The following is a 20,568-nucleotide window of genomic DNA, read 5'->3' on the forward strand; positions in this document are numbered from 1 at the left end:
ACTAATGGTTCCCGTGTGGGACGGTCATGCCGCCGACACGTCGGGGATATTCTTGAGTAGCTTAGACAAGATGTTCGTCACCCCAAAAAGTTCAGGTCGCTGCAGCAGTGCACGTTTGCGAACGGAATACGGGAGTTTGGGGTGGGGGGGAATAGGTCGGGCGCACTTGGAGCCGGTGAGGGGGAAGAAGTAAACGCGCCTTCCTTTAACGTGCGAGAACTGAACCGGGCGGGAGCTCCTGTGTGAGATACGGATGTGTGCTACTCAGAATTACAAAATACAAACTGGTGTCTAAAATCCAGAGGCCTAGAAAAATAACCGGTTTTTAAAGGCTTTGCTGAGGCTGTAAGCTGCCAGCACATTCACTTCAAAAATAATCTTTCTAAAGTTTGTTTGAGTTGTCCAAGGCATTGTTCTGCAGCAGATGTTTGTTGTCTAAACTTCATTTGCAACTAGCACAACTTCACTTCAGAGTGGAAATGTGTATTGAAATGTGCTGCTGCTCTCAAAAGCTTTTTCTGTTCCTAAGACTACCAGGGTGTGCCTGATAAATTACACGTGTTTATTTTTCATCGGGAAAGGCTTTAAAAAGAAATAAAATATACAAAAGTTTGGCTTCAGATACACATTGTTGACTTTCCCCTTGCCTTTCTTAAAATTGTCCTTGGTTGCCAAAGCATGTGGCTGTGTGTGGAAGAGAAGGGAGAACTGCAATGTGTTGGTGGTGGTGAACGGGGGTCCGGTCTCTTTGGGCAAGTCTGTTCGTGGATATTTGGAAGGCAGGAAGATGTGATTCCAGCTGAAGTACTGTGAGTGTGCTGAACACACAGCATTGTGTGTTCTTCTGTAGGCAAAAGTAAGTAGTGGGAAGTTAAGTCTTATTCTCACTTGTGCTTTATTCTCACTTTGACTTCAGGACATCATGAAAATTGAGAGCAGTTTGGCTCACTGTTTTGACAATAGAATTTTCTTATTCTTCCAGCTATAAAGTACCCAGTGACTCATGAGATGGTAAAAGCTTTCAGCTCCCCATGGGACTCTTACCAGAGTACCCACTGGGAACAGAGAGCGGAGATGCACTGGGCATGGTTGCTGAGAAGGACTTTGGCATCCCCATTATCGCCAGTTCCCTGCTGACTCCTGGCACTGGGAATTACACATTCCCAGAGGAAAATTGCTGGTTGACTCCAGCTGCCTTACCCAGGGTGTTATCTGAGGGGAGCTGGTGAGAGGTACAGCCCTGAGTCTCTGCCTGCACCACTGTGTGGTGGGGCTGGAGAGGACAGTGGAGGTCTGCCTCACCACAGGGCAGGTCAAGGGGTCCTGGCATACCATACGGCATTGTCCTTTTCATGGCATATGCGGCACAGGGACCATACAGACCCTGATAGACCCTAGGGGCATGAGCCATGCTGGAGAGCCCCTGCTCCAACTTGGAAGGGTGCTAGATGCTGGTAGGATCTTTGTACTCTGCAGGAGACCACACTAACCACTGTGGAAACCCGAAAGCATGGTGGTGGGCAGGAAGATTTCCCATGAAGGGCCAATGATGGTGCTTGCTGCTGACCCCCGCTGCTCCCTCTGTCCTCGGAGCAGGGAGGACAAAGATCAGCCAAACAGCTAAAGGAGGAAACTGAATTGTTCTCCACATGACTGTGGTTCTTTACATTGTACCACTGCCTTTATCTGAGTAATTTAGCAGATGCTGTTTTGGCCATTTCCAGATTGCTCCTGCACTGCCAGTAGGTTTGTCTTTCTAGTGGTACCTGGTGGTGCAGCACTAGGGATCCTCTGGTTTGCTTTAGAGGGAATAAAACTGATTTCCAGTGGTATCAAGAACTCGGGGTATTGAGGTACCTAACAAGAGTAATGTTCAACACACACCATGCCACAGACAAGCTCTTCAGGTCCCTTTTTTAATATTTTGAGCTGAGGTCTGTACTTTGCAGCCAGTGGATGGTCCTCTGTATGTGACTGGGACAAAGACGTTTTGAGGAGTGAGTTGTAGAGCTGTCGGTGACACAAGTATCCTGGTTGTAGGTGGCTTGTTATTACAGTATACAACCAACTTTAATTCTTCAAACTGTAAAAAAATGAATGTGTTTTCCGAGTTACTGGCTACAAAGCAGGAGGAAGGTGAAAAGGTAGTATGTCTGAAAGATATTACCTGGAAATATTGCTGCCAGAAGAGAATAAATTTTAATTTATTACATTATTATTTATATTAACTTTCAAGTGGCTTGTGAGTGATATTCATTCCCTGAGATTCCTGGCAAATAATAAATCTTACAGCCTCCATTGTCTTGCCACTAGCCTGTCAGAGACAAAGATTTACTTCTGTGGTACTAAGTTTGCTGTAATAATTTTAAGAGAAGAAGTAATTACGAGCAATGGAAGAGACCCTGTGTGATTTCTGATGATTCAGTGAGTGCATCACGCATGCGTTCAGCCAGGAGAGCTGGTATAACACCATTGCCTTTAGTGCAGTCATGACAGTTTACAGCTGCTGATTTGTGGCTGATGAAGTCCTAAGTCTGGCATATGATTTTTTTCACAGAAAGAAATATATTTGCCCTTTGATAGACTAGTATGATAGCTTTGTTTGGAAAAGACTTACAGAAATGTTTATTTTGTTGCATGCCGTGCTTTTAAATGATACAAGTCTGATTCTCCCAGGCAGCCATCAGCCCCCCTGGTGTATATTGCTAGTTTAGCTATCGTTAACAACTACTTTTCTAGTCAAATGTAATTGTTTATTTTACAGTGGAAAGCACTTGCAATTCATAGGGACACAGTGGCATTTTGTTGTAAGCCAATACAATGAAAGACTGTTATAGTTTCTGTGATAACAGTGTGCAAATTGTGACTGAATTACAATTAGATTGAACCTTAGCTGAGGTGAAGTTGTTCTGTTGAAGAGCTTCACTGTTAGAGTACTTCAGAAAAGAGGTCAACACATCGAGGGCCCAGTTCTGCTCCTGGGAGATGAATGAGATTATTGCTGTCATCTTCAGAGTAAAAAAGACTGAGGACACCATGCAACAACTGTGTTTCTTGGATAACATGTCTCTCCCAGCAGGTCTCTTCACCAAACTACTTTGAACATAAGAGCTAGAATGGGGAAATAGTAATAATATTGGGTAAATAGTAAATTATTTTCTCAGAAAATAATTCTAAAACATCCTGAAGGTACTAAAGAATTCAAGTCAATCCACTTTTGTCAGATTACTTCTTCTCTGAAGGAGAGAATCCAGGAAAAGGGAGGGTGGGAAAATAGGGTGTGGGTCATCCTTTAAATCCCTTTACATTCATCTGAGATGTGGTTTGCTCCTCCCCTCTTCCAGATGGCACTTGAAAATGCACCTCCCACTTTTCAAGTGCCCAGACCAGCGTGCTGGAACAGCAGTGGCTCACGTGTTTTTGTGATCTTAAGAAAAGATTATATATGATCACAGAATGGTTTGGGTTGGAAGGGACCTTAAAGACCGTCTAATGCTAACCCCCCTGCTATGGGCAGGGACACCTCCCACTAGACCAGGTTGCACAAAGCCTCCCCTCCAGGGATGGGGCATCCACAGCTTCCCTGGGCAACCTGTTCCAGTGCCTCATCACCCTCACAGTAAATAATTTCTTCCTAGTATCTAATCTTTCCTGTTTCAGCTCAAAACTGTTACCTCTCGTCCTATCACTACACTCCCTGATAAAGAGTGCATCCCCATCTCTCTCCAGGTCCGCTTTAGGTACTGGAAGGCTGCTAGAAGGTCTTCCTGGAGCCTTCTCTTCTCCAGGCTGAACAACCCCTACTCCCGCAGCCTGTCCTCACAGGGGAGGTGCTCCAGCACTCACTATCTTCCTGGCCCTCCTCTGGACTTGTTCCAACAGATTCTTGCTGGGGACCCCAGAGCTGGATGCAGTACTGCAGATAGGGTCTCACAAGAGCGGAGTAGAGGGGGAGAGTCACCTCCCTCGACCTGCTGGTCACACTTCTTTTGACGCAGCCCAGGATACAGAGACTCACTCCAACAGGTCCAATGAAAGTAGAGACCTTTCTGTATTAAACCTAGGCCTGTCAGATATTCTTTGGGATGTACAGGTGGCAGGTTGAAAATTATTGGTGTGCTGGTCTCTAGCAGAGATTGAGATCTCAGTTTCTTCCCTTGATACCCATCCTTTGAAAATGTCTTTCATGTGTTTGGTAAATGCTCATGACCCTTGAGTAAATAAGTGGTAAGGTCCAGAGCTCTAGCTCTTAAATAATTCCCTAAAGTAAGCTATTTCATTTTGGTCCATTGAAGAGTGTCCTCCCATCCAGCACAACTTTTTATATTCTTACCTTTCCCAGAAAAAAAAAATATCCTTACAAATTTGGTTATTTGGTTCAGATGGAACTGGTTCTCTCCTCATCCCCATCCTGGTTTGGTTACCAAGCTGAAAAATTTACTATCTGTTCATCCTCAATACAGACATTTGGGGCATGAGCACTGATCCTCCCTCGAGTATGCAGCAACTAAACTGTAGCATTTCTGGTAAAACAGTAAGTGCTCCTGACATCTTCTGATGTTTTTACAAAGCTGTGCAAATCTCTTTCAATGTTTATATATGGCAATGGAAAAAAGACAGCCAGGAGGATCTTCTGTGAAAATGCAACCTCTCAAGGTCCGTGGGAAAACATTGCAGTTAATCTAAGTCATAAAGGAAAACAGAAATAAATTGAAAAGGACAATTAAAGTTGGTAGAACTATTTTTTATGTAAAAAAAAAAACAACATCAAATGTATGTCTTGTATAGACTTGCAAAGGAAGGCAACATTTACAAAGATGTGACTTGGTATGGTTATTTTAGAAAGAGTATCAGAAATCCAACTAATTTGAATGGGAAGTAGGATTGGTTTTATGATGACTGGCTTTCAGAGCATCTCATTAATTGTAAATAGCACAATTTTGTACCGTTACAGGTGGAAAAGTTATTTTAGGCATTGGCAATATGTGCACTGGCATCAAGACTTGACGCTGGCTTTCTCAGGCTCTTTTCTCCGTTGGGTCTGCATGGGGAACAGGGATGAGCCTTGAAAACCATGAGTTTGCCTTGCTGCTGCTCAGGCAGCGATGGTTGTGTGGTGTTTTGGTAGAGCCTACACTTGGGTCATTTTGAAGAGGACTGAGCTGGTTGCTATGCACACTGGGGCTTGCTGGGACCGTTTGCTAATCCTTCTCACCTCTTCTCTGTATTTTTTTCAGCATGGAAATTTTGTAGGTGTAACACCTATGAGCAGTTCTCTACATTGCTCTCGTATTTCTGCAGCACAGCTGAGTCTGTGCAGAGCATGACTGACAGCTTGCCCACAGCTACCTTGATAAGCATGCAGCAATGGTAGACCTTGGTGCCCTGTTGTAGTCAGCGTCCCTTTTGGCTCCTGGGTGCATGTTGTGGCTTGAGCAGACACGCAGGCTCTGGGTGACATGGGAAGACAGTGAGATTTATGTTGCTTTTTTTTTTTTAATTTTTTTTTTTTTCAGAGCCTGAACTAATATGCAAGGCTTGCTGGAGCTGAGGATACCCACAGTGTGCCCAGAGGAGTGCTTCGAGGAACGTGGCTTGATCTCCCTCTTGTGGAAAATTATCGTTACTAAATCCTCGTGATACTAAAGAAGAAAAGTTCAGCATCAGCAAACAAATGATGGCAGCAATTACTGTGCCACCTAGTGCTCTTGTTGGCCCTCGAGGAAATGAAGAGATGGACTCTCTAATCGTACTTCATTATAATTACACCGGAAAGCTTAATTCAAGAGAAAAGGACAGCATAGGCCTGTCCACTATTGCATTTCTGATCCTATGTAGTTTCATAGTCCTGGAAAACTTGATGGTGTTGATTGCCATATGGAAAAACAATAAATTTCACAATCGCATGTACTTTTTTATTGGCAATCTAGCTCTCTGTGATCTTTTAGCTGGGATTGTTTACAAAGTAAACATTCTTATGTCTGGGAAGAAAACTCTGAGCTTGTCCTCCACAATCTGGTTCATTAGGGAAGGCAGCATGTTTGTTGCCCTGGGAGCCTCCACTTTCAGCTTACTAGCAATAGCTATTGAGCGGCATTTGACCATGATTAAAATGAGGCCTTACGATGCAAATAAAAAGTACAGAGTGTTCCTTCTAATTGGTACATGCTGGCTTATTTCAATTTCCTTGGGTGCCTTACCCATCCTTGGCTGGAACTGTAGAAACAATTTACCAGATTGCTCAACAATTTTGCCTCTATACTCCAAGAAGTATGTTGTGTTCTGCATTAGTATCTTCATAGCCATTTTGGTTGCCATCGTCATCCTTTATGCCCGTATCTACATCCTGGTAAAATCCAGCAGTCGTAATGTCACTAACCACAATAACTCAGAACGGTCCATGGCGCTCCTTAGAACTGTTGTGATCGTTGTTAGTGTCTTCATTGCCTGTTGGTCTCCACTGTTCATCCTGTTCCTCATTGATGTGGCCTGCAAAGTCAAGGAGTGCTCTATCTTGTACAAAGCCCACTGGTTTATTGCTCTGGCGGTCATCAATTCTGCAATGAACCCCATTATCTACACTCTGGCCAGTAAGGAAATGCGTCGGGCTTTCTTTCGCCTTGTCTGTGGCTGCCTGGTGAAATCCAAGGTGGCCAGATCTTTGCCTATTCAGCCCACGCCGGATCACAGTCGAAGTAAATCCAGCAGTAGCAATACCCAGAAGCCAAAGGAAGATTTCCCACAGATGAATGTTCCCTCGTGTATCGCTGAGAAAAATGAATCTTCATTTCACAATGGAAATTTCTGTAAGTAAAGGCCTCCTCAAGACAAGTACCTTTCTGTGGCTTTTAGATTTAAACTCCCAGTGTAGTTTTAAGTGTTCATGCACTTAAGTCACAGGGAAAACACTAACCACTGATTTCACTTTGAGGACTTACTTATCACCAGTCATTTGCTTCAGGTGTTCATTCAGTAACACACCTGATTCAAAAAAGAACCTTTCATGCTAGCCAGTACAGAGTCCATGCACATCTAATGACATTGTGTACCATGATGGCATTGCATGATGAAGCGGCATTTGGCACTGTCTGATCTTTCAAGACATCAGTAAAACCTGTTACAAACTTCAGCATTCACTTCACACTGCTGATGATCGGAAGTGTGCCTGATTATTGCTTACTGGGAGAAGAGCTCATTATGTACGCTGGTGACTATAGTTCTCTATATGTATCTTGCTGTTATGTTAATGGCCTTATATGTATGTGGTATAAATAGCTGTATATTTGTACAATTCCTTATTAAAATGTTGTTTGGTAAAAGTTTACAATATGCTAAACATTGTATTGCAATGTACAGTGCAAGGTGACAATTATACAAATAGATAGACATGTTTCAATGGGGATATTTGAAAATATATGAAGTAGTAGCTTTTAACTGACAGGAACTTTAACATGTCATATCAATGCAGTATTTTTATTTTTTCCACTGTTATTCAAACTTGTCATGTTTAGTGAAGGACAACGTGACAGTTGTCCCTGTGACATTTCACAACTTATTTTAAACAAGGAGTAGTAAATAACCATTGAGAGAGGCTATATATGTTTGCTATTTAAAGTAGTTGAAATGTGACCCAACAATATATGTGTATCAAGTGTATGTACTGTTTCAATGCATATATTTTTACTTACTATTTCCACTGTATTTAAAAATGTATGTCAAACCTATGTAAACCTGTGTACATTGTGAATGCACTACGTAAACTGAGATTCTTCAGTTCTGAAACAGAGACGTATCATTTCAGAAAGCAATGAACCACAAATGGGTCCCTGTGGAGTTCCTTTTTTTCTCCCCAGGCACTACCACAGCATGGGATTGTGTTGGAAGTTCTCCCTGGGAAGATGTCCAGCCAGTGGGACAGGATCCCATTTTCTGGCAGTGGGACCCTTACGCTCCTACCCTTTCCAGGCGCTTTTGCAGATACAAGAGAGAAGATGCGGTACAACAAGATCATGCTGAAGGGCATATCTCCATTTATACCTTACCCTGCCTTGGATCTGGAATGAAAGCCTGTTTAGTTTGGAAGACCTTCCAACTTTCCTGGAGCCCCAGACTTACTCTTTTGAGAGGCTGTTCCAGACAAACCTGTATGATAACAACTTTATTCATCACCACCTTACCAGCCTCAGTACAGGATGGTGTTCAGCATCAGAGGGATCCCTGGAGACCTAGAGCAGTTAAGACTTCATAAACATCTGGTTTCAAGTCCCCATGGAAGTGGCCCATGGTGCTTCCTTCCAACAGCAGTACTTTATGGCTGGAGGCTTCAGGGAGGTTGACAGGAAATTCTGAGATGAGTTCCCATTGTCTTTCAGCACGAATGTAAGCATCTAACTTTATTGAGCTCTTTCAAAGATTTGTGTTTAATGTCTCAAACCACACCCTGCCTTATGTACAGCCAGAAGTAGTTGAGGCTTCTCTAATACACAGCTTGAAAGAGCTCATCCTTAGCTTTACTCTGGTCTTAATCATTTAAAGCAGCAGCATTACACTCTTCCCAAGTCTGTACAGTGTATAAGTTGTGTAATGTGTGTAGCAAAATGTAGGTTTGCATTGTGATTATCTTTTACAAGTTAACAGTCTGCTTGTAAATGTTTTATGCTATTAGAAAAGTGTAAGAACAAAGAAAAACTGTGTTTGAATGAAATAACTGTGAAAGGGAGTAGTAAATATGAAATAATTTCTACCAAAAATGTTGAAAAGCAGTGCATTTAGAGAAGAAGGAAAAGCTAAACTAAGCTAAGCATGATATAATGATATGAACTTCAGATACAGGCTGGGTCAGCAGCTCTGTAGCTTTGTGATAAATAAAACTGGTGACATTGCGTTGTCATGGCTGGCTTAGGTTTTTATATCTTACAGTGCTATTTGTCTGTATTTTCAGTGTGGAAGTTCTCCCCTGAAGCTGTGTCTTTGAAAACTGCCAGCTGAAATATTTGTATACTTGTAGATGTTAGTTCATGAGGTGGTGGCACATGGCAGCGTTCCTTGCTATTGGACAGCAGAAAGGCTTCAGCAACACAACAGTTCGATAAAACATTGTGGCTGACCCCACACCAACTCTCCTGTCAAGGATGTTATACGAGTCTCACTATTTAGGTGAAAAAAATATTTTTAATAGCCAAAGTCCAAGAACATGCACATAGAAGTGAGGTTTAACATCTGGATTCTAGCCTTAGCTATTTCCAGAGTTGATGCAAGGTGCAAGTAGTGCAAGCAGCTCCACTGTTGGAGGCCATGTGATTGTGTATCAGTACAAAAACCTTGCACTCGCCTTTATTTCCTTCTCTAATTTTGGAGCTGTGGGGATATTTTGTCAGTTACCTGTTGTTAGTACCCTGCTGTACTTGAAGCAGGCTCCTAAGATTCATGGGTTTGCATGTAACACTGATAGTATAATTTACAAAGTACTTACGATGGAAAAGAAAAAAACTGTTGTGGATACTGTCTTCACTGGGATACTGTCCCACTGGGACATCTTGGGTGAAGCTCAGATTCTGGAAGATTTCAGCGCAAAATTCTAAAGCAGAACAAGCCAAGGGCTTAACAGCAATGGACCGTAAACAACCAGGAAGATGTCCTATCCTTGAAGCTGGAAAAAGATGGAGAACAGCTTCTTTCACCTTAAAATATTAGAAAATTCCTTAAAATACACCCCTAAATCCAAGCTTTTTATCATCCAGGCTATTTTGAGCCTGTAAGAAACTGAATCAGGTCTCCCTTTGCCAAATGGTTCTATATGGAGCAAAAGCTACAGAGGAGACTGACATTTTCATTCATATTATTTTGTAAGTTGGAGTGTTTATTTTGGTTCTGGATTACAAAAGAAATGCAAATCAAATCACCTAAGGAGAAAAAAAAGCTTTCACAAGATGCTTTCCAAGAGTCGTTTATTGCCAAGAGCCTTACAGAGTGTTTTCAACTCATTAGGTACTATAAACTTTTTGAAAACTTTTAATTAAATTTCAAACCTTTGAACCAAAGTTGTTGTGTAGCAGTTATTTCCAAAGAATTGTAAAAAAGATTTCGGCCTTCTGAGGGAAACATGCATTTAAACTCTAGGTGTTGTGCCTGAAAGCAGTAGCTGTGGGAACGCTGTGCAGAGGAAAGCGGGAGGCTCTGCCTCCCCACCCCCACAGCGGGAGGAAGGCTTTGCCCCTGCTTTCCTGGGAGCAGACTCATCCCTTAGTTCCCCTGCTCAGAGGACTGTCTGCTCCATCAGCACTGTGCCTGGCTGCTCCTGTGGAAAGGCACATTTTACCCTAATTGGGGTGTCACGCTGCCTACAAAGTTTGTCATCTGCAACTGCTCTAGTGAGGAAATGGAAAACTCACCCGTGCATGAAGTGCTGAAAAGCTGGGAGCAGCTGGTCTGCCCCCACTGAGCGGGGCTGTGCTGGTGTCCACCTGGGTAGTGCCGTTTAACCCACCAGCACAACCCAGGGCGCAGCTTGGCTCCTCGACTCTCCTGCAGACCCCTGTGGCTGCCCCAGGCCTGGGGACAATCATTTCTGATGGCAAAACTGATGGGGGGCAGGCACAGTAGCAGTGATGGGGGGTTTCTGCTTGGGCACCATCGACCTGCGAGGCTTGCCACAGCCCTGAGGCCACCTGGCACCTGCAGTCAGCTGGAAGCACCTTGCAGAGGCGTGCAGAGGCCATAGTGACCGTGCTGCCTTCAGAGCTGCATTTTTTCTCCCCAGGAGCAACGAAACTTCCCAGGGCATCTCCAGGTTCAGCTGTTCAAGTGGGTGAGAAGGAATGGCCTTTGCAAGGAGACACTCAGGCAGTGAAGGAAGAAGATTTGGGGAACATCAGCCCAGCTAAGATTCCTTCTGGCGTGGAGCCTTTCTCCCCTCTGCGGTACACTAAATAGCTGCTCTTGCATGGACCTTGTCCTTGCAGTCACTCTCCACGGAAATACCATGGAACTGGATACCCTTGGCTACCCTCACCTGCTCAGTGTGCCAAGCAGGAAAGCTGCCTTTTCAGGAGAAGGCATCATCTGGCCCAGAAAGAGGGCCTGTGTGAGTGATTACTTGCATCGTGAGAATGGTGTTGAACACGTGGAAATCAATGTTGCCTCTGTCAAAGTAAGCGGAGCTTCTCTGGTGTAAAGTCAGCGTAATTGAGGTCAAACTCCTCACGTGCCATTTGGTCCTCTGAAATGTTTCAACCCTCTTTCTACTGAAGTGAGTAGTTCATTGACTTATTAGTATTCAATATCCAGGTAAACCCTGTAGAATTTCATTTATTCTGCTGCAAAGCAGGCATCCCTTCAGATAAACAGAAAAAAAAAAAACAAACCCAAAACAAATTACACCATTAGGGAACCTGGGCATAGGAGAACAGACTCAAACCCACTTTACATACATTTCCATTTGATAGCAATGCTCATTATTTTATTACTTTGGTTAATCATATACAAACTGAATAATCAGAAAACAATTGCATGACACTTATATTCCAAATTCTGTTGCTCAAGGACTTCCCCAGAGACAAAATTTGCCTGGTATAACCAGAATACCAAAATCAGCAGACAGGGAAAAACTTGAGCTTCACAAAAGTCTTTGGGAATACAAATGATCACAATATTTCCACATACATTATTTTTCCTGCAATTCTCAGTTAAAAATGTTTCTAAAAGTAATAAATATTAATAAATAACAAATGTACAGTCAAACTCCCTTTTACAGCAAAATAGTCACTTTTTTGTTTTGTTGTTGCTGCCCACAAAATGCAAAGAAAAACATTTACCTCAAAAGAAGAAACCTGACTTCTGTTGAGGTTTAACTCTGCAGGACTTCACTGAGAAGCAGTTAGCACACCAATCCAGCCGCAAAGGACACAAATATACCAATTATAATCTTTACATTCTTCATTTAATAAAAAAAAAATCACTTAATTTTTAAGGAATATTTGCCTGGGTGTGTTTGGTGTGTTTTGCCTCATGTAAGAAAAAGGAGGACTGCTGGAAAAAGCTGTATTTTGACCTTTATGTTATTTGACCTTCATGATAGCTGCATAAAAAGTAAATCTGCATCTTAATCTCAAAATCAGAGGCTACCTTCCTTTTCTGAGTCATCCATGCTGTCTCCCAGGAGGTGAGACAGCATGAATGAGTCACCCAGCTTTAGCTTCTCTCTTCCTTTCATTTCCACCACCTCTTCTGTTGTCAAACAAGGTTTAAACATTCTTTATTTAGCTTTTCCCCTATCTGGTGCTTTTGCTAGAAATGTGTAGCTCTGAAATCTTACCCCATTACTGAGACAAAAAAACCCAAAGTCTTGCCTTTTCTCAGTGGAAGCTGTACAAGATGCTTATGTTGGAGGATGCAGAGGAACAGATATAGGTTTATGCACATAAATGTCTGAAAAAGATATGAGCCATAGGCATTGCCTAAGGATTTTGCAGTTCCCCTCCCCAGAGATTCTACTTCTCATTAGTGGCTTATATGCCTATTGGCTCATGTTTCCAGGCTTCACATTTCTTATCCCTGGGGTTTTCTCTCCCAATACAGATTTTCACTACCTATCCAAGCCTCTGGTTAGCTGCAGGCAAATTGTATGTCCGTGTTATCTCTTCCACAGGCCTGCCCTCATTCCAGCTGCATCCAACGCAGATTGAGCAAGGTCCACAGACACTCTGTGTGAGTGAGTAGAGTAAGTACAGCTGAGCACACACCTTTTAGTCGGAATTTGCCCGTACCCTGACAGCTTTGAGCAAGCATAGATTTGTGGAGAGTGAAACCCTAGGTCTGGGCTAAAACACCATGCAATCATGTATTTTTGACAGTACACTAAAGTAAATATGAATTTGGGTTTTATGCTGGCATATTTTGAAAATGCTGGAAGATAAAAAGGGAAGTGTGTCTGTTTATGCAAATATGGTTTTATTTAATATAAGTTCTTGGTTCTGCCACACTTCAGATAGACACTGGATGCTAAGAACAAAGGCTTGAAAGCAGGATTTGTAACCTGTTGTCAGAACATTCACAAATTCCGCATTTCCCCTTTAGAGCTGTAAAATTCCTGGAGGCTACAAAACTCTTCCTACTTTTCAAATGGATCATTCACTACTTACAAACATCTAAATATGTATCAATTTATTATGAATACATTGTAGCTGGCATCTGGCATTTGATGTGCCAGCAGCAATTGCACTGTGGTGTAAATTTTTCTGCATGGCATGATGCCTGGGGACCATGATGATAGGAAATGTGAGCATATTACTCTACAGAGGAGAAAAAGAATGAACCCAGGATATAGAAAATATAGTGCTGGCAGGTGATATTTACCAGACTTAGAAAATGTTTTCTTCTGGTGACAGTGCATATTTTGCACTCAAATCCTGGTCCTGGAACTATGTGCTTTGTTCAAGCTTTTATTGAACATGTGTGGCAGACAGAGGTTTCTGTGGCGTTATCTCCCATTGTAAACCCTGTGGGAGGTAAGGTGGAGGGAAGCTACTGTATATCCTTCAATCCTCACCATGTGTGTAAAACCGTGGGCAGGGAGGCAGGCAGTAAGCCATGGAAACTGCATCTCTTCCTATGGTCTCCACCCAGGCACAGCCAATTGGAACGTCCTCTTCTCGCATTAGGGAGGGTAACCTGGGAGTCCTCACACTGAGCAAACTCCTACTCAAGTCAGAAGATAATTCAGTTTTCAAATCACATTTTCCACCTTTGAAGTTGTGTTGAGGTTGTGTTGCTCCTGAAGCATCTGAAATAACTGAAAGTTTGGTAATATGACTGTACGTCGATGTCCAATGTGTCACTGCCAGCCTCACTGGAAAATTTTATTATCATAATAATTGCTCTAAATCTGCAATAAAATTAAACAGAAGCATTTGGTTCACTTTTGAAAGTCCTTTGTTTATAGGATTAGAATGTGTTTTCATTGTCCATAGTTCACACAGTTGCAACACAACTGGAATCAAAACTGATAATCAGGTAGGACTCAGAATCAATGTAGACAGTCTTGGAGGATATTTAGAGTTTCAGTTTGGACTTCTCAGCTATCCTCTGGGAAAATATCAAAGGATACCAGAATATTGTCTCATCTCAGTGACTTCTATTGAGTCTAGTAAATTTGTTCTTTAATTGAAATCCCCGTTCTTGAAGTTATGGTACTGAATTATCACCCGGAAGTGCCTATCCCTCAGGATTGCATAAAAGAGAATAAAAACAAAAGGCGAGGGGACTCAAAACCAAAGGCAAACATCAAAAGGCTCAAATTATGCTGTCAACTGTCTGTTTTTCAGCCAATCGCACAGCATTTGAGCCCATCTCATAACTTCTACATCTCTCAAATTTCTGACATTGTTGGCTCCTCACAGAAATGAGCCCTGCCTCTTTAGTAGGTTCAATTCACTCTTCTTGAGGTCAGTGTGAAATGGTCTTTGACTCTAACAAGAACAGGTTTGGAACTGCGATGCAAACAGCTATGCAGTTTTTATATAATTTTCATATAAGGGAAAGCCAAATCTCCCTGAGTGACAGTGACAAAAAGCAATGGCAGGATCCACAAAAGGAGCACTGACTGGCTCACATGCCCTTCCTTCTGGACAGCTTTGAGATCACTTGGTTCCCAGTGACTTAGAAAAGCCTCTGGATCACCACACCTGGCCAGGCAGGATCTCCTGGCCCATTGTGGCAGCAGGGCACTGTCGCAGCCCAAAGGCGCTAGCTCTACCTATGACCAAACTGCATCTGATCAAGTGATGTGTAACTTTTGTGTCATCAGTGGGTGCACTGAGCTGGGCAAATTCTCTGCGCTGACAGAGCAGCTTAAAATAGCCACATTTTACTGGAGGCAGAGTTTGTGAAATGTAGTCTGGGGAATTTAGTATTTCTGTCAAGCTGTTTCATTTTGTGTCTCCCTGCCACCTGCTTTAATTTCCAAAACATGCAGCTAGGCAGCTGCTAAGGTATTAAAGCTACAGCTAGGGTGGTAAAAAAATTTAGATACTTATTTCAGTGTGTGTTCAGTGCCTTCATTCATACACCCATATCTTGTCACATTTTTCCAGGCATACACTGACAGGATACTTAGGAATGTGAAACAGACACAGGCAGCAGGTGGTATTTTTGAAGGCACCTAAGGGAGTTAGGCACCTGGTTCTTACCGAAGTGATATATAACATTCAAAGTAAAAGAGACCTTCTCTTGTAGTTAGTGAGATCACACTAAAAACTTTCCAGGACACAGCTGCAGGGAGGTGGGAGCATGGAATGACAAGTGTTAGATATGACAAAAAAGGTATCAACTGAGATAATTCAAACTGGAATATGGTGAGACATATATGCTCTTAAATAAAGTAATTTTGATGGATACTGCTTGGGGGTATCAGATCTCCTCACCTTCCTTGTAATTTCCAAGCTGGTAAAAGGACAACCCAAATTTTAAGAATTCTACTAACCTCAGTGCCATAATAATATGGGTTGCAACGCAGCATTTAATTCCTTTCCTTTGCTCTCAGCTCCCATGCAGACCTACAAATACCAATTAATAACTATCTGCAATAAAATTAATCAGAAGCATTTAGTTCAGTAATGTCTTAGTTTGGCTTCTGAGTGTCTTAATTACAAAATCAAGTGTATTTTTATTGCACAGATCACATCATTAGTCTTAGGCTCCTCAATCATTTTTGTTCTTGAGATCAACCAAAACCCAAACTTCTCAAGTTGCAACTTCACCATATTTCAAAGCAGAAGGTACAAGAAAATTATTTCAGAATTTTAATGTAAAGATCCTACCTGAATGAATTCTAAGTGGATCCTTCAGTTTGTCTGTAATTTGACATATTTTTAAACTTAGCAAATTCCTAAAACCAAATCTAATTTTAAGTGAATTTAAGTATTGTCTGCTTCAGGGTAGGCAGGTGCTTAACCTAGATTTATCCTGCTGAGTATTGGCCTTTATGAATCAAGTCTGAAGATTTGATTTTAGACACTGGTGCTAGAGAAGACCTTGGAACGCTGAAGGCTAAATCCTGACTCTGGTGCAAACTTTGCCTTTACAGAAACTGTGTCTATTGAATTTGGCTCTTGATAAGTTTCATAAAATAGGAAAATAACTTCATATAGTGCTTGCATTTGAATAGTACAAATCTTCCTTAAAACATTTCCCAGTACCAAAAGCCAAGCACATTTCTGCCAGAAATGCATCTTGAGTGTATGTGCATTTTTCAACTTGATATTTAGAGAAAAGCAGTATATTTGCAATACCTATCACTTGCTGAAGGCCAAAGTCAAGTTATCTTTGGTAGGTAAATGCAAATGACATCATTTGCAAAACTGACCACTGAGTCATTATAGTTTTCAGTATTTATAAGAAGAAAAGATTTTTCAGATATGTCTTTGACCAACCATGTACATCTATCTTGCATTAAACCTATTAAACACAAGTTATTTGAACTTGCCTAAACTGTATGCAACATCTCATTGGAGACTGGTAGTCAAGGACATGTAGATCTTCACCATAAGGAGAGGACTACTTATAAATAACCTTAGCACTCAATTTAATAAATTAAAGTTACAGAATACTGTGATATTATCATTAGAAAAATCAAATGCACGTACCTCATACACAGAGCGATCACATCAAATCATTGCTAAAGTAAGATACAAATGTTTTGAGTAGTATCATATAAGAATTCAAACTTGACATCAGAAAGATAAAATGCTTTTGATATCAGAGACATTAAATAACATTTTTAAAAATCATTTTATGCTAAATTTCCGAGTTGGAATACTAGTTCCTGAATTCAGACTCCTTCCATGGTTAACCACCATAATCCACCTGTAATCCCCATAGTTGTGCTTCTTAGGTAAAATCAGAAATAAGATTCCTAATATTCATTTTCTCAAGAAATTGAGACTGCTGAATTCTATTTTTATCTGAACAATCACAATTGGCATTTTTCTTCTAGTAAAAACACGACACAAGATAGTTCTGTACTGTCAACAGACTGACTTGAAAAATAAAAATATGTACTGTATTATATATATAATGTGTATATATACACTATCAATATTCACATTAGAGAATCTGAACAATTTTATTTAAATTACTTTTTAAGAAAGCCTTCTGCTGTGATTTCATGCCTTCATAAGGTATCGAGAATTTTCAAGTGTACAGTGTGAAATGGGGCTTCCTAAACCTACAGAAAACATACTGGTGAAATATATGTGAATATGCTTTTTTTAAAAATGTACAAGTTTTTTCAGATCTGCCATTTCCACCAGTTATAGCTTGCAAATTATAAAAACTGAAAGTTATCTGGAGTCAGTGTTTCCTCTCAGCGGGCTGCTGCAGGCAGAGTTCACTCCCAGAAGAAACTATTGGCAAATTATTCTCGAGATGATGATTGATGAGATGACTTATGCTGTCAAAGACACGATCTTTTGTACGAACCTTCAAAAAAAGGATGCAAGAAGATAGGTTAAAGAGCCAAATACTTTTCCCCTTAACTTTGCACTAAAATTTTTTAAGAATAAAATGACACAATCATGCTTTACAGACTGATCACTCTCCCATCAAAACCAGTGGGAATTTGGCATTTCTGGAGTTTTGCTTCTGGTTTGTGTCTTACTCCCTTTATTCTCTCCAAACAGGTATTTTGCATGCTACCTGTGGGCCAGTCTACTACTATTACTCTTTCTGAATAGGTCTGTTTGGAAACTTTCTGTACAACATTTTGTTTCACTGTAAGTCGGATTTTTAGATCAAATTTTCTTCTTCAAGAGACCACCTGCTTCTTTTAAGTGTTGTCACCTTTTTCACTAGAAAGAGCTGTACCTCCAGAGATGCCAGAACCCAACTCTTCTCCATGCACCTCAGCATCTTTGTGCTTTCCTTAACAAAGACCTTTTTCTTCAGAATCTGGAAAATTCCCCTCCCCAAAAGCAATCCAGCCACCAGAAGTGCTTGGCTTGGGTTTGCCTCATGCTGCACAGTGGACTCCTGTCCCTTTGAAACAGAAACACTTCAGGGCAGGGAACATCATTTGTTCTGGCCATTTACCAGCCCTCTGCACCAGCATCCTGATAAGTAAATTATTACACCTATAATAAGAGGAAAATGAACAGTCAAAAATAAGGGCAGGCCAAAACCTAATCTATATTACAAAACAATCTTTAATTATTCAACCATATCTTCACAAAACATGTCCTTCCTATGTTTAAAACAAGTTAGGCATACAGCTTCCATAGGCAGAGCAGAAGTCCTCTCATGCAACTGTCATGCTGCAGTAAAGCTTTGTGTTGAGACAGCTCTACACTGCCCCAGGCAAAAGCCTATGAACACTGCTCTGAAGTGAGGCATGTAGTCTGTTTTCCTTGAACCTTTCTCAGAAAGAGAGAACAACCTTAGTTAAAATGTTCCAAAGCCAGTTTATTCTGTGGTAGGTACCTTGCTTGAAATATTTCAGTCTTCATCATTAAGTTCTGTCAAAAATGCTAGAAACTTAGCACAGGATATCACAGGGGAAAAATAGAACCAAACGACTTTGATGGCAAATGATGCTCTCTGCTCAGTCTACATGTAGCCGCGTCACCGAAGAAAACCAGCAGGCTGTCCAAATTTCTAAAACATACTGCTTTGAAACATCACTTTCTGTAATTACTCAAAGCTATATTTGCAAGATGAAAAGATATCTTTAAAACAGCATTGACTTTCCTTATCTGTATTCAGATTAACACATTTTCAGTCCATTCAACTCAGCTGAGAATTTTCTCACTATAAGCTACATGCTCTGCCATCACCAGAGTTCAGGCCCTAATTCTAAATCTGGCAAAAATCCCACAGTCCTCCATTTTAAGCATCTCTTACCTAAACTAAAGATCTTTCCTTTTTTTTCTCTTTTCTCTCTCTCTCTTTTTTTTTTCTTTTTTTTTTCTTTTTTTTTTTTTTTGTCAGCTAGATGAGAGCAGAAGCAACTGGACAGTTAACTCTGCTCTGAAAACACACCCTTAAGAGCTGTAACATGTCACTGGGTAATTTCTGAGTGAAATGAATTTTCAGGAAGCCTTTGTGTGAATCATTTTTTTAAAATAATCATGCCAAAGCCACGCAGAACAAATGCAGGCCGCTGGCACACTGCTAGGGCTGGCCACACACTGGCTTTTTTTTTTAATGATTCTCCACTCTGACAAGTCACAAATAGGACTGCTCAGGAGGTGTGCTAGGATGCCACAAATCATATAGACAGCACAGCTAACCTAAATACAGTCACAGAAAAGACGTCATGATCAAGCAGTGCCTCCTGAGCGAGGAGCTTCAGAGCCATTTGGGCCACGATGGCACATCACAAGTAGGCTCTTCAAAGGAGGGGACAGGCGCAGAGAACAAGGAGGTCCCTGTGCAAGGAGGTCAAAAAATGAGTGCTGCTGTTAGAGGCGGCACAGAAAAGATGGGGGGCCTCTATCCTTTGCCTACAGGAGGAAAATGTCCCGGGGGTCACCGTAGGGCCGGAGTACTCCATGCCAGTCAGCAGAAAGGCAGAGCTCCCGGTGGGACCTAGCATCCCGGCACCCAGCACACCACACGGCAGCGTTTTCCTCGCAGTACCCTGTTACAGCTCTTTGTGGGTTAATGCAGAAGGGAGAATTCGGGGGCCCTGCTGCAAGCATCACAAAATTGCCCGCAAAAGTTTGGGGGAGGAAGCTGCCCCCCCAAAGGCGTAGGGCCGGTTCCCCAGGCTGGTGTCGGCCAGTCGGCAACTAGAAAGCGCAAAACCATTCTTTGGCTGCCCTCACGTGGCAAATGTAATTACAACAAGTACCATGGGCATCGCTCACCGAAGCGTTAAAAGACGCTGCAGGGCCGATGGTCTGCTGCGGGTTTCTCAGCTGAAACAGATGCCGGCAGGCCAAGTCCCTTACAGGAGTTTCTCATTTACTTTGGGGCTTGCCATCTGAAGTTGTCCTTTACACAGGAAGAGAAGGTTCCCAGTCTTGGCTACCAGGAGCCATGAAAAAAATACGTGGCAATGCTTTCATTCTCTCAGACGAGACTAAGCCTCCCCAGAAGCAGGACAGGACAGCCACAGAAAACTGGATGTCCCTTGTGCTCTCCATCCTGCTGCCAGGAGGGTCCCTTTGTCTGTTAAGGGAGTCCCTGTGCAGCAAAGAGATCATGGAATCATAGAATAATCTGAGTTGGAAGGGACCTTAAAGATCATCGAGTTCCACCCCCCCTGCCATGGGCATGGACACCCTCCACTAGACCAGGTTGCTCAAAGCCTCATCCAGCCTGGCCTTGAACACCTCCAGGGATGGGGCACCCACAGCTTCTCTGGGCAACCTGTTCCAGTGCCTCACCACCCTCACTGTAAAGAATTTATTCCTAATATCCAAGAAGGAGCAGGTTTACTTTTGTTGTCTCTTGGACTTGCATGTAGGAAAACATGGATGGCGTGGTCCATATCCTGGCTGACAGAGATGTCACGTGGAAATTGCCAACACATAAGCTAGCTTAACTTGCACGGCCACCAGCAGCTTATCAACA

The 20,568-nt window shown here is 42.0% G+C and overlaps 2 protein-coding genes across 2 annotated transcripts in view; one reads left to right on the plus strand and one right to left on the minus strand.

Annotated features, from left to right (window-relative positions):
• The first annotated feature begins 5,674 nt into the window (after positions 1 to 5,674).
• On the plus strand, positions 5,675 to 6,814 carry S1PR3 (sphingosine-1-phosphate receptor 3). The gene has a single exon (XM_010078898.1). It carries the CDS (start codon positions 5,675 to 5,677, stop codon positions 6,812 to 6,814), a length of 1,140 nt encoding a protein of 379 aa, XP_010077200.1.
• A 10,532-nt stretch (positions 6,815 to 17,346) lies between these two features.
• SHC3 (SHC (Src homology 2 domain containing) transforming protein 3) overlaps positions 17,347 to 20,568 on the minus strand; it is a gene marked incomplete at its 5' end in the record, with an annotated part of 9,655 nt that continues 6,433 nt past the window's right edge. The window contains one exon of the mRNA XM_010078899.1: positions 17,347 to 17,475. Within this exon, the coding sequence (XP_010077201.1) occupies positions 17,347 to 17,475 (129 nt within the window). The remainder of the gene's footprint in view (positions 17,476 to 20,568) is intronic.

This window comes from Pterocles gutturalis, unplaced genomic scaffold (assembly GCF_000699245.1).
Source record: "Pterocles gutturalis isolate BGI_N339 unplaced genomic scaffold, ASM69924v1 scaffold22338, whole genome shotgun sequence".
NCBI lineage: Eukaryota > Metazoa > Chordata > Aves > Pterocliformes > Pteroclidae > Pterocles > Pterocles gutturalis.

Coding starts and splice junctions, on each gene's coding strand:
- S1PR3 (XM_010078898.1), top strand. CDS start 5,675: ATGATGGCAGCAATTACTGTGCCACCTAGTGCTCTTGTTGGCCCTCGA.